General features: G+C 50.5%; 1 protein-coding gene across 1 annotated transcript in view; it reads right to left on the bottom strand.

The window, feature by feature from the left end:
- Positions 1 to 241: 241 nt before the first annotated feature.
- LOC104624161 (polypeptide N-acetylgalactosaminyltransferase 14-like) overlaps positions 242 to 25,658 on the bottom strand; it is a gene marked incomplete at its 3' end in the record, with an annotated part of 43,820 nt that continues 18,403 nt past the window's right edge. The window contains exons 3-9 of the mRNA XM_010291453.1: positions 21,231 to 21,329; positions 11,903 to 11,970; positions 9,305 to 9,370; positions 7,106 to 7,227; positions 2,525 to 2,612; positions 1,770 to 1,854; positions 242 to 345 (exon numbers count right to left, since the gene is read on the bottom strand). Coding sequence (XP_010289755.1) covers positions 242 to 345; positions 1,770 to 1,854; positions 2,525 to 2,612; positions 7,106 to 7,227; positions 9,305 to 9,370; positions 11,903 to 11,970; positions 21,231 to 21,329 — 632 coding nt within the window. The remainder of the gene's footprint in view (positions 346 to 1,769; positions 1,855 to 2,524; positions 2,613 to 7,105; positions 7,228 to 9,304; positions 9,371 to 11,902; positions 11,971 to 21,230; positions 21,330 to 25,658) is intronic.

The following is a 25,658-nucleotide window of genomic DNA, read 5'->3' on the forward strand; positions in this document are numbered from 1 at the left end:
AGGGTATTTACCCATAGAAAATCAAAGCAGTGTGGAAGGCAGGGAGTCCCAGGTTTGCTCACTTCCCATCATTCATGGCTGTTGGATCCCTTACTCACCTGAGACCGTAACTTAGGAATGTAAGTGAGGGAAACCACACAGAGCATTCAAAGCAAAGTCCAACATGACCTTGTATCCATCTGGCATGACTCAGGAAGAGAAGCCAACACAGCACGGCATAGGAGGAAGAAGAGTGACTCACCGAAGTTCTCCCCACCCCAGATGTCCATCGCACTGTCGTACTTCCCCAGGTAGTTGAACCAGGCTTTGTCGATCACAAACAGCCCCCCGGCAATGATGGGAGTCCTGCAGGATGGGGAAGGGAAGAGGGGACACACTCTCAAACACTGCTGCAGCACCTGGATGCACAGGAGCAGCCCTTCCCTTTGCCTCCTCCTCCTCCATCATCAGGACATTACCTATGTATCTCCTTCTCACCAAACAAAGGCAACACACCTCAAAAAGCATCTGAGCCTTTCTTTCAGCTGCCTTTGTATTTTGCTGTCAATCATAAATTGCCTGGCACTTAATGACTAATGACGGCTAATGCACCCGTCAGCGCAACTCCTACAAGCCCAAAGTTCACAGTCCTGATTGTAGGCTTCAGCATCAAAAATGCACTTAGCGCTCAGGGGGTTATTCACTCAGATGGGCTTTTTGCCTGGAGCCAGCCTATTAAGAGCACCATTCCACTGGGGAGGAGAAGGCAGAGCCAATTCAGAAGGGCTTTTTAAAAGCCATCACTAACTGTGTGATCTTTATTTCAAAACAGCGTTATTTTTCATTCTTTGGATTAGCTAAGAAAACTGTACAGAGAAGGTCCGTGGAGGAGGGGAGGGCAGACCCAGAAGATAGCTGGAGGAGACTTGCCATTTGCTGGCACAATTCCCGTCGCCATTCAATTGCAGACAGTGTGGATGCCTTAGCGGAGGCTTGGGAGGAGCTGGGGTGGCTGCTGTGCCAGGCTACTCTCCACAGTGCCCTACATGGCAGGACAACCAGGAACGCAAGGCGAGCCTTTGGGAAGCCAGCGAGAGCTCCTGTTAACAACAGCATCCTAAGGAGAAGCAGTGCTTTGCCCCGCTGCGAGCTTTCTGACGCCCTGAGCTTCCCCCAGCGCTGGGTCTCCTCCATGCCGCCCACCCCAGCGCTTCATGGCCGGGGATGCAGACACCAGCACTAGGCTTGCTGCCAGGAGAGATCTTCAGCAGAATGAAGGACTCCCTCCATCCCACGGCATGAGGACAGATGGCATCTCTCCCGTTCAGTTTCACTATCTCTCCTGCACATCCTGAATTTCTGAGGAGCCTTCAGCAAGGTCCAGAAGAGCAGCACTGATCTGGAAAGGCTGGACTTGACAGCACGTTTTTATCAAGTGGGCTGAGGACACTGCCTTATTTTTAAGCAATAGCTGAGCTGAAAGAAGCAGAAATCTAGAGCACTACGCTTTTTCCCTAACCATATTCAGCCTCCTTAGCACTACCAAAACACAACTAACCATAAATATACCCATTCTACCTTTGTAGCACCCTCAGGCTTTGGTGTTGGGATGTAAAGCTGTACTGCAAAACCCAAGCTAGCCAGGATCTCGCTATAGGTATTAGAAGTTCAGAGATGTCCTGGAAGGAATATCCCACTGTTATGGGGCATGGTGACACCCATGAGGTCAGATGAGATGCCTGCCCTGCCCCACATTCCTCAGGTGCCTCCTTCCCCCCCTCTTGACTTACTTAATTGGTTCGGTGGGATCAAGCCGTTTGGCTTTCTGCTCTGGGGAAAGCTGCTCCCATTTGAAATGCAGACTCCAGTCAAAACCTAAAACCAAAGCAGAGAAGTACCATGGGGAAATTACAAATTGGCATGGATTAGGAGGCAATACAGGCTGCAGAAGCTGTGTTTGGTGGAGTATTTTCTGCACCTCCAAATGACTTAGGCCATGGAGATGCAACTCTTGGGAGAAGAGTCCAATGACTAACATATTTTACTACTGCATGTGAACAAGAAACTACATATTGCATTGCAATTGCAAAGTCAAGCACTCTAAAGGCAGGAAAAGTCAGAATTAAAACTGCTGCTGAAACCTCACTTTGTCCCCTTGTGCACAGAGATACACGCTCCGATGGATACTGCGTGCTACAAATAGCACAGGCGTACTAATAAGTGCTACAGTCACATCCTCCATTTGTTGCCTAGACATCCCCCATCTCCTCTGGTCGGCAGCCTGGCTTTCAGTGCTGCCAAAGGTGGCTTCGACATGACCCTTCTTTCCTGCTTGACCGCCTTACCCGCTGTAGCAAATGCCATTCCTCACGCCACGCTCAGCTGTCTCTAACATTGCCTGAAAACACCCAGCGGGGAGCACGGAACGGTGCTAATGTGCTTTCTGCAAGATAGCAGGACCCAGCGGTGTGGTGCAGAGCCACCAGCTCCTCGGGCCAGCACGTGTCCACACCACAGAATGGATGCCCACGGGGCTTGGACTTACCTCCTCTGAGGTCTGAGGAAGCCGCCACATACGCAAAAGTGTCCAAGTTGATGATGTCGATAACGGGGCTGACCACTCGGGTGGAATCCTGGAAAGCAGAAGCGAAACGACCTGTGACTTCAGATCACGCCGCTCAGATCAAGGGGTGCCCTAAACACCCGGAGACACCAGGTGGTTGGAAATCTTGGTGTCATCCAAGTTTGCCAGGGACAAGCGCCCATCACCGCCGCCTCCACCTCAGCCATCACATCAGCTCAACCAAGGAATTAATGGCAGCAGCGCCAAGCGGCAGAGTATTGCCGGGAGCCAGGGGCACGCCGGCAAGAGAGGCTGGGAAGGCTGGCGCTGACTCTGCTGGGAAAGACGCTGCGTGCTGCTGGGCCGCTGAGCTGGCACCTCGCACCGGCTTTGGCTTTGCCCGCGGTCTCTGCCTCCGCAGGCTGTGCGCGTACCCGGCGCCCAGCTCGGCTGGATGCGAAGCTCCGCCTGCCTTTTGCAAATTCAGGGGTGTGTTCCCCTTTCACCTGCCTTAAATACTTTCTGCTGGATTTCAGAAGCCAGGTGACGAACAGGCAGTTGAAACGACACAGGAAAAACACAGACAGTCAAGCAGCTTAAATACAGGTATTTTTTAAATGTACAAACTATGGGGACACAGTTAGAGTTTTGCCAAAGGTGTGAAAGGGTTAAAAAAAAAAGCTGAATTATTTTCAATAGTTGGTGGTGATTTAATTAACATCTTGTTATGGGCAAAGAGATTATACAAACAGTTATGAACAAAAATACCTACAGGAGGAAAAGACTCTGACAGCTTTGACTGGTCTCTTATCTCCCTTTTTCTTTTCAAAAATCCAAACTCCAATTATAGCTCAAACTTCAAGCTTTTACCCTTCCAGATCAAATTGTTTTTCACAGCCATGCAAAGGAAAGCATCTGAGCACACAGGGCTTGCTCTCTCGCTGGGAGAAGACTTTGTTTTAGAAATTAGTCCTAACAAAGAAGTATTTAAACGCAGCCGTAGGAAGAAGCAACCAAAGGCCATGAGCCGAGAGCTGGACTAGAGCTCAGGTTTTCCAAATGAGCATGACAAATACTTGGTATTTCCATAACAACATCGTCAGGTTTCTTAACGTGACCTTCTTCGAGTCAAACATCCCACTGAAAAGGCAAGGTCTGCTGTACCTACCTACCACCGGGGGAAACTCAAGTCACGTCCAAGCGCAATGAACCTTTCAAGCCCATGGTAGCTGCTGCACAGTGCAGCCCAAGCTGCCACAGCTCAGCATACCCAAGCATCCTTAAGTTGCCTGAGGGTAAGGGAAAGGTTTTAAGCAAAGCACCTGCTTTGTGTGCAGGACGCTGCAGGGAAAGAATCGTAACTAGTCATTTAAAACCTGCCCCTCAAGCATCTTACTAGTGAGCACTTCTAACTACCTGACACTCATCCCCAATTTCAGTTCCACTCCTACTCATCGCACAGCACAACTTCTTGCAAGAAAATCCCCTTTACATCTTGGCTGAGTGCATTACTGTAAAATGCTAGCCTTCAGCAGTGCAGCCTTCTCCCTGCCTCACTTTCCCTGCCATGTCCTGGGAGCATTTATATTTACTCAGCTTTCATGAAGGTCTCTCTGACCCTCAAAAGAAAAGCACGATATGCTCAAGAGCACAGAGCTGTTGCTATGATTTATTTTGGGTTCAGCACCAGATTCTATTATAGACAGATTCACCTTTCTATTTTTTTGATACCCTTCCATGCCAGGACATGTTAATATTAACAACACTGAAATCTTCAATCCTCTTTCACATGAAATTCTCAAAAACCTGTGAACGCGTTTCTCCAATACACTTCTCAAACCAAATTATAGAACTAAATCAACAGGGAAAAACTCTGAAAATTATCCTGAAGACAACAGATACATTTCAACCTCGGAAAAAGACCTTGACTCCAGCTTGTCTCCCAACCTCTACGTCATGACCTTGTAAAGGTTAACAGAAAGAGCCATGGTTGCTCCTCTGGCCCCACAGCAGCATTATGCAAGGTGAGAAGGCCAGGATGCCCCTCACCTGCCTCCCCCCTGCTCCCAGAGACCATCAGACTTGGGGGGGGGGGTGTGCCTGAGTTGGAAGTGGGGTGTCACCATCCACTGGTTCATCCCAATGCCATTTGCAAATCCAGCTTTGGGGCGAGCTCGTTGAGTCATACTGTAAAAATACCTTGGGCTGGATAATTACATTTTTAGAAAAGTTACTCAGTTTAAATGCACCATTAATGGCTCTAGAGATATTTGTTCCGTAAGTAAAAACAAGAGCCCGTGCCCACGCGCTCATAGTCACACGCTTGCAAACGTGCTGGTGTAAAACACCCGCTGTCGCTGCCCCTCCCTGGGACATGCACCCTCCCAGGCACAGGTCCGAGACCCTCCCGGACCCCCTCTCTTCCCCCCACACCCCTTTAATCGCTCTTAGACTTTCTAGTCCTGCTTGTTTCCAAATTCATATGCTGGGCACGTGCTGCCCGCACCCAAGAGGGAGCGCTGGGCTAGGGGGGATGCCGTCAGCTGCAGGGTGCAGGGGAAGCGGGATGCGGGGGGCTGGAGGGGCACCTTCCTGTGGGTGCAACGGTGGCAGACACCGGCTCTGGCGCTTCCCACCACGGAAAGCTGCAGGAATAGCTGCTCCGACTGAGAAAAGAGAAGCGAAGCGACATGCAGGGTGGCTGGTGGTGGCGAAAGCGCCAGGTGTGCTTCGAGGCGCTCACCGCTCCTTTGCCTGAAAGTTAAATCACATGAGCTCAACAGACTGATCCCAGGAGCAACACAGCGAGAAAAGGCTTTTTCTAGGCGGCTAATCCTCACGGCAGCGGTCGGACGGGGAAGCCGGCTCTCAGCACAGCCTGAAGGTGGCAGCAGTAACATTTCATACACTTCACTGATCAATATTTTAACCCTGACGGACAGGATGGGTACGGTGGGCCTGGGAAAAACGAAACCGGGGACTCTCTGCCCTTAGCCTGCAGCTTTTGCGAGCAGTTAAAAAGCAAGCAAGCGGGACGCCACTTGCTTTGCAAGACCCTCAAGTTACACTCTTCGCGGTAAGTTGCCCGAGCTGCCTGGGCTGCAAGACTCTGGGCAGGGCAAGAGCAGCACGAGCAGCAGCACAAGCTTACAGACTGCCTTACGTGCAGCCAGAAGAAGATTTAACCCGTAAGAGCGAATAAAAAGAAGTCCACGGAGGTGACGCACGCATTTGATACTATATCCAGACCACGATGCAGTGGAACTCCTACGGCGATGCCACACGTGGCATCCACATCCACCCACCCCAGGCGTGCCGAACAGTCCCGGAGCTACGCAGGAAAGCGGCTCTGCCTGCCCCTTTCCTGCTGCCACCGCTGCCCTTCTCCTGCCAAAACACATCAAAAGCCTGGGGCAGGCCAGCTATGAAGCTCGAGTGAGGTATCATAGCACGCATTCTCGTAATTCCACCGGAGCTGCAATCAATAATATGAAAAAGTCATTTCCATTATATTACCATTTATCAGCAGCACTGTGGTCCAGCCTGCAAACCGAGATTGGGACCTCTCCAGCGCTGGCTGCGCTACAAGCGCCAGCAGCACTGGCTGCCCTCACCCACCACGGAGGGACCTGACCTGGTGCTGTGCCCCAGTTCCCCCCGCCCCATCGCTGCCGCACACTGGGGACGCACAGCCCAGCCATCGCAGATGGAGGCATGAAAAGCGGGACACCGTTGACGAGGGGCACCGAGAACACCAGTCGAGCGGGTTTCTCCATAGCCCACTGCCTCGGCTTCCCCTTGCTCCTCAGCTACCCTTATTTCAACATAATTCAGTAGTCTTAAAACTACCGAGGAGTAGTTTTTTAATCACGAGTTAAAGCAGTTTTCTAATCAGGAGCCAGCAGTGAGGCAAGGGTGGAGGAACAAGGCACGGCGAAGGGAAAGAACCACGCGTCCATGCCGGAGCTGAAGGCTTCGTCCCCTGCACTGTGCCAGCAGGTCACCAGCACAGAGCTCCCTCCAACAAGCGACAAGGTGCCGGGAGCCTCCGTGCACACGTCTGGCGAGAGAGTCGCCGCCGGGGAAAAGCGAATGTCATTGTCTGCTCCGAAATCAGCAGAATTTAAATCCTATTAAATCAATTTATTAGCACTTAATTTGCATGAAATTAAATTCGGCCCTTCTTATTCAAGGAGCCGTCACTCCCTTAAATCATCAGCACTGAGCATTTTACATGAGCCTAATTAAAAACTCCACAGGAGCACTGCCCATGTATTCCCCTTTCACCACTCAACCTGTGCTTGCCGGGTAGAGCACCACTGCCCCGGGAGGCACCTTGTCCCACCCATCTACACGCTCTCCCAGTCATGGAGACAACCCTGCTGCTGGGTGAAGGAAGACCAGCAAAGGCCACTTTGCACCCCAAAAGCTCATCACTTTCTTACATGGATGCCTGCACGCAGCTGGTTACAGCTGGGTGGTCATGCCCACTGAGAGGGAAGAGGAGGTGGACATCAGTGATGTATCCCCTGAAGGTGGCCCTGGTCTCTCAGGAGCACTCACCTCTTTGATCCTCTGCAGCAGAGGGAGCAGCCAGTCCTTATTCACCTCGCAGTGACTGTCAAGGAAGGTCAGGACTCCTGCTTGTGCCACATCTGCCCCTCGGATTCTGGACCGGATCAGACCTGTTGAGGGACACACCACGTCAGCTGCCACCCAGATGGCTGGGCAACGTCCCCGGGCTCCTCCAGCATGGTCTCCTGCACTCATGCATCTCCTGGGTTTTGACCCACCTAAATCCCATTCACATAAAACATGGCTCGGGTTCATTGCTTCCTTCCCGGTGCTGCAAAGCATGCCAACCGTTTCCCGAGGTCACCAAAGTAAATAAATGGCTTCGCCAAGATTAATGATTGATGACATTTACGACAATCCCTAATTTGTGCAATTATTTCTGCTGTCACCTTCTGGGGCAAAACACGACTCAAAATGCTTTCATAACCCCCTGCAGGTAATAAATCTAAGACAGATGTAAGTCAGTGAGGAATGGGTCAGGATAGTCGAGGGTCGGATCACCTCATGCCAGAATTAGGCTTTTCTTAGACTGCTGTTCCTTTCCCTGCTGTGTCCCTTTCCATGTCCCAGCAACCCCAAATCCCTCTCCCACTCTGGGGGCACTGCTGCTCAATGGGAACACATTTTCCAACAAGGAAAGAGGGTCAGCTCTCAAGGTGCTAAGAGCCCTCTTGGCTCATCAGGGCTCTGACGGCAAATTTAGAGTCCTTTGGAGCTGGAGATGGATTGCTGCGTGCGTTTGTGGGAGAGAAAAATTAACAAAGAGGGAGCTCATGGTAAACAGCTGCACGCGTGGATTTCACACTAGACTCTTTGGCAAGATCACCGCCCTTAAAGATGCTCTGTTCCTATTTATACAGGAATCAACCAGCTTTCCAACACTCCTCCTGCCTGCGGCCAATGCTCAAGTGAACGGCAACATGAGAAAGGAGATGATCTGTGGGCAAACAAGAGGACACGCAGATTGCTCAAGGGGAGCAGAGTTTCTTGGTGAAGCAGAAACAGCGAGTAATATAAGGGGAGAGAGAGGCAGATAGAGAGAGAAGGGTTTCAGGGAGCAGCCACACATCAGGTCCATGCAGAAGGAGGTTACTGACTTTCATATTAAAATTCCCTAGGGGAAAGGGGTCAAGGAACAGCCTCTGAGCAGGAGGGAGAGGGACAGGAGAACAAAGCCTGGAGCAACCCAGCATTTGCCAAGGTCACTTCCCGCAATGCGGGTTGTCCCTGTATATCTCTTTGCAACTTCTAAGATCTTGTGGGTAGGCACAGAGTGCTGTTCCCTCCCCAGCCTTCCCCAAATCCTGGCAGGTCCTGAGTGATACGGCTTCAGTGACGTATTAAGTGAGGTAAGCTCTCCAGGCTGGGTTCCCGAGTCCTGACTGCTTTATAGAGCACCAATACCTACAGGTCCATCCAGCGCTGGGGGTGAGCACATATGTACCCCCGTAACACAGGAGAGAAAGGTGAGAAGGAGGTGTGGGTCTATGGAGACCTCCCCTACCCTCCTGCCAAAGCAGGTATGTCTCTTACACCCATGGGGGGGGTGATGCCACCCTGACACCAGACCTGCAGAGCTGAGACCTGCAGAAAGACTCCACAGACAAACCCTCTCCGTTCCTCAATCTCCCCAACCTGACAAATGCCTGGACTCATACCTTTGGTTTTCAGCATGAAAAAACTTCTTCGTTTTTTGTTTTCCTAATATTGCAAAGCAGGACTTGAAAAAACCCATTCAGACTTTGGGGAGCTGGAAAATGTCTCAAAAGGTTGTCAGCAGCAGCCCAGTAGGACATACATTCATCCTCCATATAGCCCTTCTTAATCTTTCAAATATAATATAAATCCCACAGAAGCAGCAGGAGCAGATCTCCCCTCTTTCATTAGAGCAAACATCTTCAAAAATAAGACCCGGGGCTTTGTTTTGCCTGTTCTAATTTTCTGGCTAATAAGCTACAGCTGAGCCTCACTGGATATCTTAACAGTCCCATCTTTTTCAGTGAGAGAGGGGAGATCCATTTAAAATCCCACCCCTTCATCACATCTCCTTTTATCAGGGTCCCCCGTCCACGGGAGCTGCTGACCTCCCTTGTCAGTCACTCCACTGAGATCCCCACCCTGTTCCATCATTCCCCCACCTCCCAAAATCTGGGTTTCCCACCTGGGTCGTGGGCAGGCAGCTCTTACCTTCTCGCCGTCCGTTCCGCAAGCACTTCACCCTGGGGAGCTTGCCCAGCAAGCGGCAGTCGTCAGCTTGGGAAACACAAAGGCAGGACATGTCACCCTCAGCCCTCACGGCAGCTCTGGCAGCAGAAATGGTCCTAGGGGAGATTAGGAGCAGGGAGAGGACCCCATCCTGGACGGGCGGATGGCTCGTCAGGGCGATGGCACTGCTGGGTCACAACAACCTTACCCCTCAGCTCATGCAGCATAAATTGGGACTGGCAGAGCAGCAGTTCTCATAAAACTAGCGTAGCCCCATCCAATTTACACCGAGAACAGCTGAATTACGCTGTAAAGTCAGCGTAGAAGAGCCGTGGTTGGGGTCAGAGTCAGAGTTTTTGCACATTAATACAAATTATTATTTTTGGTAGCTGCGAAGCAACACGTAAGTCGTTTGATGTCTGTCTGTGCGGCGGGGCAGGAGCGTCCTGAGGTGGCCTGTGAGCCCCGAGCAAGGAGAAAGGGAGGGTCAAAGAGAGCCCCGTGGAGAGTTTGAGGGCTCCTCACGCCCAGGGCAGCAGCCTCTCTGCCCCACAGCCACCCACACCCAAGCTAGGGAGGTCCTGCAATCCCGTATGCAGTTGCTGCCATTGCTCTTGCCCCAGTGCTGCCTGCAGCCCCGGCATCCCTCCTCACCCGGGTTTCTCCCAGCAAGAGCTGGGTCTGCAGGCAGGTGTGCCCATCACAGCCCCCTCTAACCTCCGCAACCCCTCCGTGCCCCTCACCGCGTCTCCGCCTCTTCTTCCCCAGCACTATAAACTCGCAAGGCACGTGCCCCGTCCCCACCGCCCACCCTGTGCGCCTGCACCCACACGCGCCTCCGGGTGCTTCCATTCCCTCCAGCGACCTTTGTTGAGAAGGGGCATCACCGTACTGGCATCCCTAACAAACTCGGGCACAGAGCCGCGTTGCTCGGTGCACGCCAGGCGAGCAGAAGTGACACGGGTCAGCCACGGACCTAGCACGGGAATCTGCTGGGAAGAACGGGAACCCACGTGCAGAACGACCGCATTCCATGGACAAATGGTCAACGGACAGAGAGAGGTGAGAAATGAGCCCCAGCTGGGCACGAGATGAAAGCACCAGTTGCTGGGGGTGGGTTGCAGGGGGAAAAAAAACTGACCGCGTGTGTATAGCGTATTATGCAAATACATGTATTTTATGTAAATACATGCAGACTAGATGCCAGCAGGCTCAGACTATCACAGGAAAGGAGATGTAAGACAGCGGAGAAGCGCTGATTTCAAGTAGCCGAGGAAGCAGCCTCCCCGCTGCAGCCCCGGGAGGAGTTGAGACCCAGCCCTGCGCCTTCTCCCCGCCTCACGCCATCGGGTGTGCTGCAACAGGGCAGCGGCACTGCCACGAACCGTTCTCCTTCCAGGGAGCCAGGCGCTTTGTCTATTTAGCCAAATAAGCGGCATTTACTTTCTCCACCCTTCGAAAAGCCCGCTCTGCTGTACGCCAGGGCAGCTCCAGTCCTCGCACCGGCTCCTTTTTCTCCGCCGCGGCCGCCCTGCCGGTCCCCAGGCTCGCCCAGCCTGGCCCCCCCGTGCACCGGAGTCGCTCCAAAGCTCACCAAAATCACTGCAACCCCGGCTTCAGGGGCTGCCCAGGGAGGTGCTGATGCTGAGAAGTGGATCTCGTGTGAAATCTCTCCCTAACGCTCTCTGAGGCAGTGCCTATTTATAACATCCAAGAGCAAAGCATAGATCCTTTTTTTTTTTTAAACAAAAAAACCCCCAACTCCCTGGATTTGTTTTCACGTTTCCTAGTAAATGGCTACATTTTGCAGCTCCTTGAAATGTAAGTGCCATGGACCACTCTGCCTAGGTGTATTTTATCAACCCTTTTATGCCTGAGACAGTTTTTTTGAGCACTTACTCTCAGCTCCTGCATCTTCCATTCACCCACCTCACCAGGCAAGGTCTTTAGCTGGGGTAGTTCCCTGGAAGCCCCCGGGGCTTCAGCTACTGGCTTTTGCTGGAGATCGGACCTATTGATTTCACTTGAGTCACTCTATTAACCGGGAGAGAACGGCCGGAGGATGTGGGCTGCCTGTGGTGTACAGTCCTATTTATGGTGCAGTTCAGAAATGAGGATTTCCCACAGGGGCTGCCCTTCACATGGATGAAAGAAAATCAATCAAGAGTTGCTGGCCACCTATGTAAACATATGCAGAACATATGCATACATCAGGAGGGCCAGACTATCATTATCCTGTGCAATTCCAGTGGTGTCAACCCAGAATTGCTCCTGGCTGCAGCTGAAAGCCAGATTAAACACACCACAGCTGCAGCAGGATACAACCAGGTAAGGATTTGATTCACGTCTACTGGACGTAAAAATGATTTGCCATGCTCTTTTCTTGTATTATTTTCATGAGTAGAGGTTTGATCGTTTGGAATTTGAATTCTCCATGCAGCGATGCAAACCTGGCACAGCGGGGTTTGCTCTCCACACCTACGGAGCTTTAAATTTCCTTCCACTCTCTGCGTAAATCCCAGTCTCTCACAGTATCTTTCAGTTTGGCCCCTTGCTTTTAATACAGAAAGGGTCACTTACGATCATCACTGAAGTCATCCACTAGTATGATTTCATGGACGAGGTGCACAGGGGTACGGTTCCGCACGCTGAAGCATGACGAGAGAAAATCCATGACAGTGCTTGACCAACTCAACAACCCAGCAAACAGGGTGAGAAAGCCTAGGAACTGATCCCTGCCAAAGCACAGAAGACCAGGCTTGGATTTCCAGAAATTATACACCAGACAGGGCCCAGAAACCACTCACCACCATGCTGCCAGCAACCTACAGTGCCTGGCTGTCAGCTCCCTGTAGCTTGATCTAAGAGCCAAGCGCCCGGTATTCCTGGCAAATAGCTGAGATTCACCCTTGCCACCTTTGCGAGCAAAAGCAGAGCACCACGTAAGGCCAGGAGAAACAGGCTTTTCCGCAACACGCGCATCGCACCAAGTTCCCCAACGGGGCGTACTGCAGCGCTGCCATCACCCCCCACCTCTCCCGGGGCTCATGACACGGCGTCCGCCGACAGCAGGGCCAACACGGAGAAGATTACCCAGCTCAAACCCATCTTTACAGAGCTCACAGCCGTGGCGGGACAGCTCCTGTTTTTACCCGTGAGCTGATTGCGTTTCAGAGGCTGCCGAGAGGACGAGCGCAGGGTTGGAGCCTGCCTATTTAATGAGAGAGAGAGGCTGGAGGATGTGGCTCACAGCTCCCTCCAGGTGGACAGACACTGTGAAACATGGCTGAAAGCGACAATCTTCCCTTAATTAGGCCACCAAGTTTTTTTTTAATTATTATTATTAGAAAGTCTAGACCTCATCTCCCCCTTTCTTGCACAGCGCTGAGGTTGGCAAAATTACACGTGTGTAAAATCCTGCCCACCAAAGGGTCAAGGCTAACTTCTTGAAGCAGAAACCCCAGGGCATCCCAAAAACCTCCTAAGGGCTTCACATAGGCTTTGATAATGCCAGTTGGGTGGCACGGGCCATTCCAGAATTTAAACTCCTTTGCCTTCCTCCTGCGCGCGGTTCCTTTTTCAAACAGGATTTAAAAGCCCCCCCAGATTTCACCCCTGAATCTGCCTTCTGGTCTGGGTTAAGAAAAGCCTTCAGCTGGCGTAAGAGGACAGACACCCCTTGAAGCCCCTGACACCTCCAGATCCTTATCAACAGGTTTCCCTAGCCTCTCAGGCTCCCAGAGCCCCGGCAAAGAGCCTGGAAGCCTGGAAAACCACATCCCTGGCCCAGATCCCAGTCAAGAGGGCTCTGAAGGGCAGAATGCCCAGGGAACCCAGGTGCCACCAGCCCAGCTGGTAGGAACCCAAGAAGGTCTCACAGCATCACCGCCAGATATCCAAGGACGCTCATCCAAAGGCCTGCACCTCTCTGATGAAACCTTCTTGATGAAAAACCACAAGGCCACCTGCCCAGGAGGGCTTGGAGTATCTATACCTATTAGCAGGTGCCAGCATCCACCAGGTGCTGGAATTACAACACTCTAGAGAGAGAAAGAGTTGAGCCAGAATTTTTGGGGAGGATAACAGGACCTCCTAAGGCAGGTGCTTCAAATGGATCCTTCCTCCATGGTTTGTGGGGTTTTTTACCCCATCAGAAATACTGAAAAAAAAAAAAAAAGGGGGTTTTATCTCAGAGCAGAGTGGGTAAGGCTGGCACCTCCCTTGTGGAGCTCCTCAACATCACTTCCAAGCCCATAATTACTTTCTCTGGAAACAATCCCAGCCTCCTCCAGTTTCAGGAACTTGGCAAAACCCATGATTTCCCCCCCACACTTCAGATGTTTTGCATGTTAAGGTTGGGGTGGGGTGGAGAAGAAAGCCTCTACCCCCTAAGCAACAGTCATAGTGGGAGTCCTATCAGCCAGGAGCTGCTGTGGCCACCCCAGCGTCGCTGAGGTTTGCACCGAGCCGGGTTAGACAACACCCCCTCGCCAATGCCCGCAGCCTGCACGAAGGCTTAGAGAAAGTGGCTGAACGCTCCTCCTCCCGCTGGGGCACACGGAGTAATTTAGATGTGTTGTTCCCACCTGTCAAGTGTTTTTTAATTATTATTATTAATAGGTTTGTTATTTTCAAAAAATCCCCATATGTGAGAGCTGAGTTCAGCAAATTACCGCAGCTGAGCGTCAGTACAGAGAGACAGGAGAGCAATATCATGCTCAGTGGAATATTTAACAAGCACTGATTGCCTGGAAACCTAACTTGGTGAAACCTGCAGGAAAGAAGCAGACTTGTAAAAAAGCCAGCAAAATAAATAAATAACCCGCCGCGAGCAGAGGAGGGGGAGGGAGTGGGTAACTTGCATATTCAAAGCCTGCCTCCGCCCAGTCTCCCCTATAGATTCGCCCGCCAGAAGTGCAATGCAGGGCTTAACTCTACAGGAAGGCAGTCACAAAGGGGCTGAGCTTGCTTTCGCTGGTGCCAGCAAGAATAACGCAACTAGAACCGCTGCACTGGGCTGTAGACTCAGACCGGGGCTCGTGGCAGTACCCAGTGACTTGGACGAGTTCCCCCCAGGGCACCTCTTACGGAGGAAAACCCAGCTCGGGCCATTTCCAAGGCGCTGGGCTGGGGAGATGTGCAGCCCCGTCTAGGCTCAGCTGCCGGTTCCCGCTGTTCCCGGATCGAGCCGTTTGCTGCCAACTCTGCGCCTCGGCTTGCCACCCCGTAAATGAGGGAAGATGTCCCCTGAATGCCAAGAATGGCCATCTCTGGGATGCAGAGGGTTGACCAGGGCAAGGTGTAAAAATCAATCAATCAATCAATCAATCAATCAATCAATCAGCACACAGGCTGATGCAGGAGGGACCTCGCCAAGGCTTGCCCCAGCTCCGTGAACCGTCATCCTTCCACGGGGTTAATGACAGACACCGTCATGGGTGACGCAGCATCCCCCAGCACCGAAAGCATCCGCACCCAGCACCATGACAGCCCTCTCCCAGTCCTTGTGGGACTCGCCTACAGCATGACACTACCCCCAATCCCAACTGAACAAAGCCCCGGTGAGGGTGGTCCAAAAACTAGGTCTACCACAGCTCCAAGGGACCTGGTGCCCACCGATTCCAGCAGGCTTTGAGCTCGTTGCCGCTCTTGCGAATCCGCGCACAGACCCCTGCAAGCCCCAAACCTGCTGCTAGGCTGGGGGCCGCTTGACCCAGGCACCAGGAGATGCGCAGCAAAGGCTGCGGCCCCATGGCTGCAGCGTGCTCCCCAAGGCAGCCGAGAGCAAGCTCGCCAGCTTTTCAGCAAAGCCAAATTCACGTCTCCAACACGTTTTCTACCTGTGCTCTATTAATCCCACGATAACGCACCCATGCCGCTGGAAACACAGGAGATGATAAACACCCCTCCTGCAATGCTCCTCAGGGAGGACAGGAGACAGAGGCACCAAATACGGCACTTTTTCAATGTGATGGGGATTTTTTTTTCTTCAGATAGACTATTAAAAGCACTTCTAAAAATTCAAAGACAGCTTTGCTATTAGTTGTGCCTTTTCTCAGCTTTGATTTTTTTTTTTAATACTTTCTTTATGTGTGTGCACGGCTTTTTTTCCTTTTATATGGGTAAAATCAGAAGACAATTAATATTATAGTGCTTTGAAGTCCCCCTGTTATTTATAGAATTTTTTTCTTTGAAATCAAACATAGGTAGATACACTGCAATGATTGGCATATTCTAACAAATCAAAACAGCTTTTAAGTTCTGTTGAGCCAGAGATCACAACACTTTCTCCCTTAAATCACTGAAAGACCTGTTACCATTGAAATGAAAAGTCATGCTTCTACTCCAGAAAGCGCTTATGCTTTTTCAAGCCCATAAGACCAGATTTGGTGCTGAATTATCTTGAAAAGTTAATGCTGAAATTTTCTTCGCTTCAATAGATTTAGCAGATGTTACACAATGGAATCACAGAGAATTTCACCTTAAATCTTCATCGTAAGGTCCTTCTTTCATCCTTCTCAACAGTTTGTTGGGATCCTTTTCCACCTACCCAAAGGTAAGCACTAGATTCAACAATTTCATCTCCAAACAAATACCAATGCAAAAGTCACCTTGGCATGTAAGACACAGAAAATGTTTGCAGGGAGAAGTTCAGATCTTCTGACCGAAGGTCGGTATGTTTTTGGTCATCACCCAGAATACCAGTTGCTTTAGAGGGGTGACTGTGGACATTGATCCTTGGGAATTCACAAGCCGTTAATTAATTTTCTCCGCGGCAATATATTGGGACTTATTTGGGAGAAAAAAACATTTGGGAGTTTAATAAAGTGTCAAAAGGGCCAAGGGTCATAATTATTGAAATCAGACTGAGAGCAAGGAGAGAAAATGCCCGCCAAAATTAACTGCTTCAACAACCCAAGATGACTGATTATGTGGGAAGAGAGACATCACACCAAGAATAACCATAATGAGCTTTGATTACACTGCGGCTTTCGCATTTTATTCTTTCAGATACCCACCAAGCTCTTTGAAATTCAAGAGTTCTCTCACGTTAACATCAAAAGGTAAAAGCGCATGGAGGGATGTGCACTTAGTCACTGTGAGAGAGGATTAGCAAATTAAGAAAAAAACATCCAGGGTTTAAGCAAAAAGCAGAAAAAAAAAATAGTAAGCACAATGTGCTAATTATACAGTTTCTCCGCAACACCTGGCTTGTTTTCGCTTCTTCCATCGGGCTCGTTTCAGTTATGGCACAGATTCTATACGGTGCCGCCGCTGCCTAAGGAAGGAGGCGCACGGCTCTGTCGTTTCCCTGCCTCAGATGCGCCTGGATGCAGACGAGGTAGCGGCACAGGGAGAAGGTGTGAGGTGCTGGCTGTCCAGGACGTCGCTTCTCTTACTCATGAGCACTGGAAAATGAAAGGCATGATATGCTCCCTGCTAATTAACGATCTAAATATTTGATGTGGTGTTTGCAGCACTTGCAATCAGGACTTTTGCCAAAGGATGTGTTCCGGTTTGTCAGCGAGAGGTAAGTAATTAAGTCTCCTTATTCCTGTTCTGAGCTCCCCAGCTGCAGGTTTGAAGACTAAATAAATAAAGACCACTCAGCAGAGTAAACAGGGCTGCCTCTTTCTCGCCCTCCGCCCGGCAGGTTGCCAGCACAACAGCCTCCGACGCTCCTCTCCTGCCCAGCCTGCGCCAGCGCCGACCGGCCGTCAAGCTCCCCGAATTGCCTTGCTGGAGAGAGTCACAGCACGACGGTCTCCGACGGTCCGGGAGCGGAGCATCACCCCAAGCTGCCTGCAGTTCCGCCTCCCCCAGCCCTGCCTCCATGGCGGGCGGCGTTCCTCTCCCCACCGCTCCCAGGCACGCTCCCAGGGACGCTCCCAGGCACGGGGCAGGCACCAAGCCCGGCTCCCTGCAGACCTCGGCAGGAGATGCCGTGCCGCACCGAGCCCTGAAAGCACGACTGTCCGCCCAGTGGCGGCCGCGTCTCGGCACGCAAGCGTGCCCATGCCTGCCGGGGAGGGATGGGAAAGAAAGAGGACGATGTTCTCATAGGCAAGGCATGGAGCAGATCCCCCTAAGCACTATTGCCCAACGCTGTCAAGAGCCCCAACACCCAGCCCAGCCCCAGGTGACAAGGAGAGTGCCTTTCCTGGCCCTGCTGCTCCTTTTCCTCCTGTGACTGCTATGGCTTTGGGGACACCCTTAAGCTCTTGCTCTGGAGGAGCTGGACAGCTAATGAGCTGGACAATGAGCTGGATTCCCTTCCTAAAACCAGGCTAGCACAGGATGGAAAGAGAAGAAAGAAGAAATTGCGTATTTTTTTTCCAAAATGCCGCTGTATTGCTTATTTTCTCCCTTGCTCCTGCCTTTCCTCCTCACATGGTCCCATCCCCATACTGCTGGAGACTCTCACCATCTTTGATGTGCTGAACCTTGGAGCTTGAAAGATATGAAACCGAACCGCAGGGGTATAAGAAACTTGCCCAAGGTCATTCGAAAAGTGAGTGGCGGAAACAACAACCCAGTGGCAGTTTCTTCACTGTCCGCGCAGTACAAAAATAGAATCTCAAGAGCTACTTTGCTATTCACCATCTCCTCCTTTCTGGCCTCTTCTTCCCTGTTCTATTTCCCTTCCTCACGACACCCATCCCCCACTGCCCGGACACTTGCACGTATTCACAAGCATAGTTACATACGCATTTATAAATGCTGACTACATCATTTGCAGAGATTTGGGCGTTCGATTAATTTAGCTTGTCTTTTTTTTTTTTTCCCTACTTTTCTTCCAGCTGGCAAATGGTCAGAGAAAAGATCATGAAACTTTTAAATTAATTCATTATTCAACACAGTCCACTAGCTTTTCTCAATACCTCTACGCAAATTGTTCATAAACGAACTGTCACAAATGCTCGCAACGTGACTTGCGTGAAGGAAGGGGTGCTGCGGAGGCCATGTCCTGGTGCCTCTGCTCCACGGGTCAGAGCACTCGCATCCTCGCCCAGAGCCGAACGCAACACATTCAGCCTGTGGTACAGCTCAGCCTCAGCACTCGGTGAGCGTTGAAGCTCTCAAGCACCTAGGAAAAGCGTAGGAATAGCAAAATCCCTCCTGCTTGTTGTGTACGTGGTCCCCTCTGCAAGAGCCGATTTCCTCCTCTGCTACAGGGTACCTTCACCCGCATTTCCCTCTGTCACCCCTCTGTGTTTACACAGGGTCCTGTATGAAGTGCTCCTTCTGGGGGGCTGATGCCCCATCGCCCCATGGCTTTGGACAAGCCGAGCACTGTCCCTTCGCCCTGTTTCTTGCTCCTGCCACAGCAGTTAACTGAGAACATTCATTTTGCAAGGAGGCTGGAAAACCCAACTTGTTGGAACTCAGGAAACCAGGTTTGCAACCCAAATCTTCTACCACCCACAGGCAAATCACCTCTGTGTTCCTCAGCCTGTCCATCTGTCAACTGGGCTATAGCAAGAGTGCACCATGGAGACGTACTGGGGAGAATAGGGGAGAAGAGATGCCCATTTTTCCTCACCACTGTGCTCAAAGCACTTGGAGACACTTGGCCACAGACGGCTCCAAAAGGCACAAAGCAGTGTCAGGAGGAGAGAGTCTGTTTGAATGGCAATGGAAAATGATCCATGTTGTTACAGCCACCGTGGGATGGACTTGTCTAGAAGATCTAATTAAACTAAGTATTTGCCGAGCAAGGGGGAAAGAAACAGAGCAGTCAGAAGGCACAGCAAATTAACCTACAGAGGCTGAGGAGGCAGATGAGCTCTCAGCTGGGTCCAAAAACAAGCAGGGAGGTGACAATACGTGCACAATCATGGCCAGAGAGAAGCAGAGCAGGAGCCACGTCACCAGCACAACTTGCCACCAAGGGCCAGTTGGATCAAAGCAAGCCTCTAAGTACTGCATCCAGGAGGAAAAGAGTGAACCCTGATGCCAGGAGGCCACCTCCAAACCATGGGGACCAGAAAAAGGAGGGTCAGCTCAGGAGAACTCAAGATCTTAGCCCAGGAAGAAGCAGGGGACTTGGGGACCCAAGGCTGTCATCTTGGTTCCTCACCACCCAGGCTTGCCTCTGTGGTGCAGCTCAGTGGGATACTCCATGGGGCTCTGGCATTGTTTGGAGATCAGCCTACAGGAAAGAGGGCTCAGAAGGGGCCCAAGAGCTGGGGAAAACCTCCCCACAGACAAAACATGAGTGCTGGAATTGCCAGGGCATGTGAGCAGGGAGAAGCAGTGCACGGGGGCAAGGTTGTGGTGGAAACACCACACAACCAGGTAAGGAAGGCAGTAAAGCCAACTAATCAAGTCAAGCAAAGAAAAGAGGAGGAACAAGGAAGAAAGTCTTTTCATAGCTGGAAGTCAGAAACTTCAGAAGACAACATATTGGAGGAAGAAGGAAAATTTCTAACCATGGCATCACTGCAATGAACAGTTCTGTAATGAAGCCAGATATGGGGGATCCAGACATAAGAGCTGTATCATGGGTCTAACATCTCTCACATGACAACATCAGTCATGATCATACTTGCCAGGACAGTCAAGTGCTGAATTATGGGGAGAAACGATATTAAAGTCCATCCCTGACTTAACATGTTATAAGCATCTTATATCTCAGGGCCTAGAGGACTGCACTTGGCTTTGCCTTGCCATCTCCATTACAACAAGCTCTGGAGAATGGTAAACCTGTGCAAGGCACTGTAAAGATAAAAGAGAAGGTCCAGGATCAAGGAGTTGGTACACAGCACCAAGTGTCAGTGTTATGCACACCCAAAATCCACACACTCTAGAGAAAGCAAGCGGTGATAGATTATTAAGTATGAAGCGAAGGAGATGGGATCGGGCATGAAACCATAAAGCAAAGCAGGAATTCAATTTCAGGACTGTCAAACTCACTTGTGGCATTGAGCGTGTTCACCTGAGGAAGGATACTGTTTTCAGAGAAGAGCCTGGTGAGGATGTGACGGTAAACAGGGCACAGCTGAAGTATCGCCTCAGCCAGCAACCCCAGTCTGACCAGTACCGACGACGGCAAGAGGTCCCTGGGAACCTGTCAGCGTTTAACTGACAAGGCTTGCAACAGGGCACAAGTGTTCACTGTGTGGCCATGAGACACCTGCAAAACACTTATCACCATCACAGAGCAGAGCACACACAAGCTCGCTACAGAGGAACCCACTAGCTGAGACCTGGAGATAGACCCCTCAAAGGTGTCATAGACACACCTCACTAAATCTTCCCACAAGAGAATTTGCAGATTCAAGGCACACATTGGGATTAAACACTGATTTAAAAAAAAAAAACTGTGGTGAAAATGAAGCCTTTATTCTATCCACTACAGCAAAACACAGCTGAGAACAAACCAACACATGAAGGAATGGCCACGTGCCCAGAGCGCTCCACCGTGTATCCAGAGGAGTACAGAGACCGTCCTTGAAAAATCTAGGCTGCATGTGCACCATTAGGGCTTCCCAATTAGCAAGCCGTTCTGGCACTTGATGGGTCACTGGAGAGGCTCAAACAGCAGTACTGGAACAGACATCTGCAGAATAATAGCTTTCCCTAGAGGACTGGGACAAAATACAGCTGAGCACTGATACCCAGCTGGATATAAAACCTCTTATCCCTGACTCTGTCTAATCTTCTGCTGCTCCCCCAAGAGGGTCCCATGCTGGACCCTGCAAAGGGAGCACGGCTACTTACTTTCCTGAGCATCCCACTGCAAAATCTACTTCTCAGAGACCAGCTTTCACACTAATTTCTCCCGGTAATCATTCGAGACCGCAGCTGGTCCCATTGCTGCATTGAGTGCAAACAGATTCCGCCTTTATTCACGAAAACCTCTAGCCTACTCACCCCTTTTTAAGGGCAGATTGGGAGCTCTTACCTCCGAATCGTCCTTAGCAGGGTTGACCTGGCCTCATTGTGGAAAGTGATGATGATGCTGGTTGGCGGGAGGTCGTGGCGATAGTGCAAAGTCGTGCACCTGGAGAGGGAGAAAGAGGAAAAGGCCGTTCAGGTGCTGGAATTCAAAGTGGGAGCTCCCTTCATTAACACAGGCAGCAGATAGTCCATCACTATCACCTCCAGCCACTATTTAAAAAACAAACAAACAAAAAAAAGTTTTTCTGCATGAAACCTTTCTGAAGGAGTCCAGAAACTCCCAAGTAAGTCACTGAGGATTAAAGCAGCAAAAAGAGCTTAAGTGTCATTAATAGGAAGGGATGAGAAAGGAGGCACCCAGCTTGCAGCCCTTTTCTCTAACCATTGCTTCCCAGCTATCACACCCTCCTGGCACCACCAGCCACCCAACCGACAGGCAGTGGGAAAATAAAGGCCCTCCCTTTTTACATTACTTATAGCAACACGACCTTCAGCAAAGATACTCCTCACTGACGTTAGCGTGATGGGATCAGAAACGGGTCCTTCGTGCTAAAGGCAAGGCACGGGTGTGGTGCTTGCAGAAGGCCAGCTGCAAGTCTTAAGCTGCCTCGGTGGCTCTGTAAGCTTCACGGGCCTCTTGGTGTCATTCCAGAAATACTGGGTCATCATGATGAGGTTTTTTTCTTTCTTAAATTGAGGCAGAGGCCCGAGCACTCTCACACCCACCCAGCTGGTGGCAGCAGTGGAGGTAAGAGCATCACTGCAGCTCCAGCTCTGAGCCACCTCTCTCCCACCTGCAATTTCCACCAGCTGGCTGCAAGGTAAGCCAAGTCCTGTTTCTAAATTGATTGTTTCCTTATTCATTCTGCCTTCCTGGGATAACCTGACTGCAGGGAAGATTGGGATTTAACACTTTCCAAGCCAGCCTGCAGAAGGTGAAAACCCACAACTGCAACCACAGCCCCTGCTGCCTCCTTCCGGGAGGAAACGTCGTAGACTCTATAATTACTTTGACCTTTAGCTGATGAAATTTGTGGCTTTTATAGACTGACTCCAACACATTTCTAGTTCAGGAAATCTAGATACACCTCTTACATCTGTGCTGCTCTCTCCAGGTCCCTGTCAGCCCCTATGATGGCCTTAAAATGACACACCAGTGGCAGGAGGGGCTCCCATGCCCAGCCTGAGGAGCTTCCCATCACAGCCATCATGCCCCTTCCCATCCACACACCACTCTCCTGCTCTTGTGTCACTGCCCAGATGCTACCATTACCACCCTCAAATGAAGCAGGAAAGAGAATTGAGCAATTACTCTTTCAAGAAACCATCAGTTTGATCCCCCAAAGCTCTGCATCATGGTATCTGCAAGGTAAAGTAAAGAGAGATGGAAAAATTAAGGTGGGGAAGGGGAGAAGAAAGCAAGTAACAGTAGCCAAATATTGCTGGTTTGAGCTATCAGCACGGCATGTTGCACATCAGAAATGTCAAAATGCTTGAGATATTATTTTTAATGAGGTTTTTCACCTTTTCATTTTGAAATTGCATTTCTGATTATTTACAAAATGACCTAAATGAAAGGAAAAAAGTGTGGAAAAGGTAAAATGATTCCAAAGATAAGAAAAAACATGACATCTTGGGTGAGACAAACTATTTGCAAGCTCAAACTAAATTGGTTGCTGCCTTCTTTCATCAAAAACTTCCCCAAATCCTGCCTCAATGCAATCAAAGCAGATTTCTCATTACCACCCTGTTCTTTCAGCATAGTCACCAATCCCAAAATTCATCATTCAACCAATTCTAATTCTACGTCCATCCTCAAAGGACACTAAAGTTGTATGGCCACTCCAAATGCAGGAGAAAATTCAGTGACATTGCCCTGCGCGACAACACCCTCATTCATCAAAGTTACATCTCAGGGATGCTAAAAGCAGAAGGTTTCTGAATTACTAAACAGCACCGTGTGATGCCCCGAGCTCAACTGGGTCGCTGTGGCCCCTTGCATCACCCAGTAACCAACTTAGAATCACAGAATCATTAAGGTTGGAAAAGACCTTCAAGATCATCAAGTCCAACCATCAACCCAACACCACCATACCCACTAAACCATGTCCTGAAGCGCCACATCCACACGTTTCTTGAACACTTCCAGTGATGGTGACTCTACCACCTCCCTGGGCAGCCTGTTCCAATGCCTGACCACTCTCTCAGTGAAGAAATTTTTCCTAATATCCAGTCCAAACCTCCCCTGGTGCAACTTGAGGCCATTTGCTCTTGTTCTGTCACTGGTTACTTGGGAGAAGAGACCAACACCCACATCGCCACAACGTCCTTCCAAGTAGTTGTAGAGAGCGATAAGGTCTCCCCTCAGCCTCCTCTTCTCCAGACTAAATAACCCCAGTTCCCTCAGCTGCTCCTCACAAGACTTGAGCTCCAGACTCCTCAACCAGCTTCGCTGCCCTTCTTTGGACACACTCCAGCACCTCAGCATCCTTCTTGTAGTGAGGGGCCCAAAACTGAACACAGGATTCAAGGTGCGGCCTCACCAGTGCCGAGTATAGGAGCACGATCACTTCCCTGCTCCTGCTGGCCACACTATGTCTGATACAGGCCAGGATGCTGTTTGGCTTCTTGGTGAAGGCCAACTTCAGCTGAGCTTTCCAAATCTGATATGGTGAGAAAGAAGCTGCTGCTGCTGCTTGGCGCCTGGTTTGCCAGGCTCAGGCTCACCTCTTGCTCGCTTTGTGGAGCTGCAGGGACAGACTATGCTGACTGTCCTCCCTGTGCTGTTTATACACCGTTATCTCCTAACCATTCCCAGATGTGTGTCCTTCCGCCCACTTCCAGAGTGGCATCAGGAGGGGTTGTGTGGAGATAACAAGGGAAGCTATTTCTGGAGAAGAATGAAAGCGGGTGGAAAATACAAAGTCATCAATACTTTACTTACGTTATTACAAGTGTTAAGGAGCTAATAAATCAACCCGCGGCAGATGCGTGCTGTGTCACCCACCAGCGGGAGCGACAGCGATACCGCACGCCGGCTGAGCCTGCCAGCGCTACAATGAAGGCTCCCCATGCGTGACAGCACCTTGTTTCTAAAAACCCACCTGTCTACACACCAGGTCAGCCTAACCAGGCAACGTGCAGCTGGGAAACGCTGAAACGTCAAACGTTGAAACGTCCTCACCTCCGGAGCTTGGACCGCTGGCTCCGCGACTCGCCCCTGACTTCCCTCTAATGAGGCTCGTCGCGCCCCAAAGGTGGAACCGACGACGAGAGCCGGCGGGGACCCTGCAGCACCCCCAGCCTCGCTTCACCTCTGCGACCAGCACTGCAGGTGGGACTCGCCTCCCCGAAAACCAGCCCGACAAGGGTTAGGCTGAGCTGCTGCATCTGCCAGGGCTTCTCCAGGGTCCCTATGTGGCCCTGACTCTACCCTTGCCCAGGATTTTACCCCCGGGCGCTTCCTTCAGGAGCCCTCCCCAACCTTCCTCCAGTTGGTCCCTTATTTCTGTCCGTCCCCCGCCAGTGTAACTACAGCTAAACACCCTGGCTCCCCAGAAGGCAGATTTCAGTTTAAGTTGTTGACTACAAGTGTTTTTTTGGCACTTGCTTGGGTAATAAAAACCACAGCTTGGAAAAGCATTAAATCCAGCATGTCCAGAATTATTTTGTGTGACAATTACATCTGGGGTAATTTCAATTTAATACCTCACTGCAAGTGAAAATTGCAGCATGCAGCCCTAAAATTGCTGTAATAATGAAAATAAACCCGCTAAGAGCTGCCTGTGCTACCGCAGGCTGTCACTGGATAAACGTTTTGTGCTGCTTATGGTATTTCATAGGTCACCCAATTGCCAACAAAAAAAAAAACCACAAAAAAACCACCCACAACATTTTCAGGAAACCAAGAAAATTTTGAGTTTTGGGGTTTTTTTTTAGACTGTTCAAAAAAAAAAAAGTTTAAAAAAAAAAAGTCATAACTGCATTGCTTATAGTTGCAGTGTGTTGAAACTCACAGGCTGAAGTCATTTAAAGTTGCATACTGTGAAACTTGCGGCAGGGCTGGGGAGCAATCTTAGAACAACAAGTGCTAGCAGGAACGCTGCCAGGCTGAAGCGCCTGCAACGTGGGCTGCTCCGCCAGCTCACAGCATCTGGGGCACCAAAACAAGACAGAAGCTAGGCTGGCCTGCCCTAAAAACCCCAGCGAGAGCATCCAGCTGGAGAAACAATTATTATTTCCTCCTGCAAACCCAGAAGTCAAACTCATTTGATGGGAAGTTTGACTTTTCTGTTTTAAGGTCATTTCCCATTCAAATTTGAAATAATTTCAGACTAAGAAAGTTATGAAAGAGGCATTCTGGCTGCAGACACCTTAGGAATCTCCTTTGGAAAATCCCAGCCTGGACTGGCTGCCCGCCGTACTTCCTTCG

The sequence above is a fragment of the Phaethon lepturus genome, unplaced genomic scaffold, assembly GCF_000687285.1.
Source record: "Phaethon lepturus isolate BGI_N335 unplaced genomic scaffold, ASM68728v1 scaffold28387, whole genome shotgun sequence".
In the NCBI taxonomy this organism is placed as follows: domain Eukaryota; kingdom Metazoa; phylum Chordata; class Aves; order Phaethontiformes; family Phaethontidae; genus Phaethon; species Phaethon lepturus.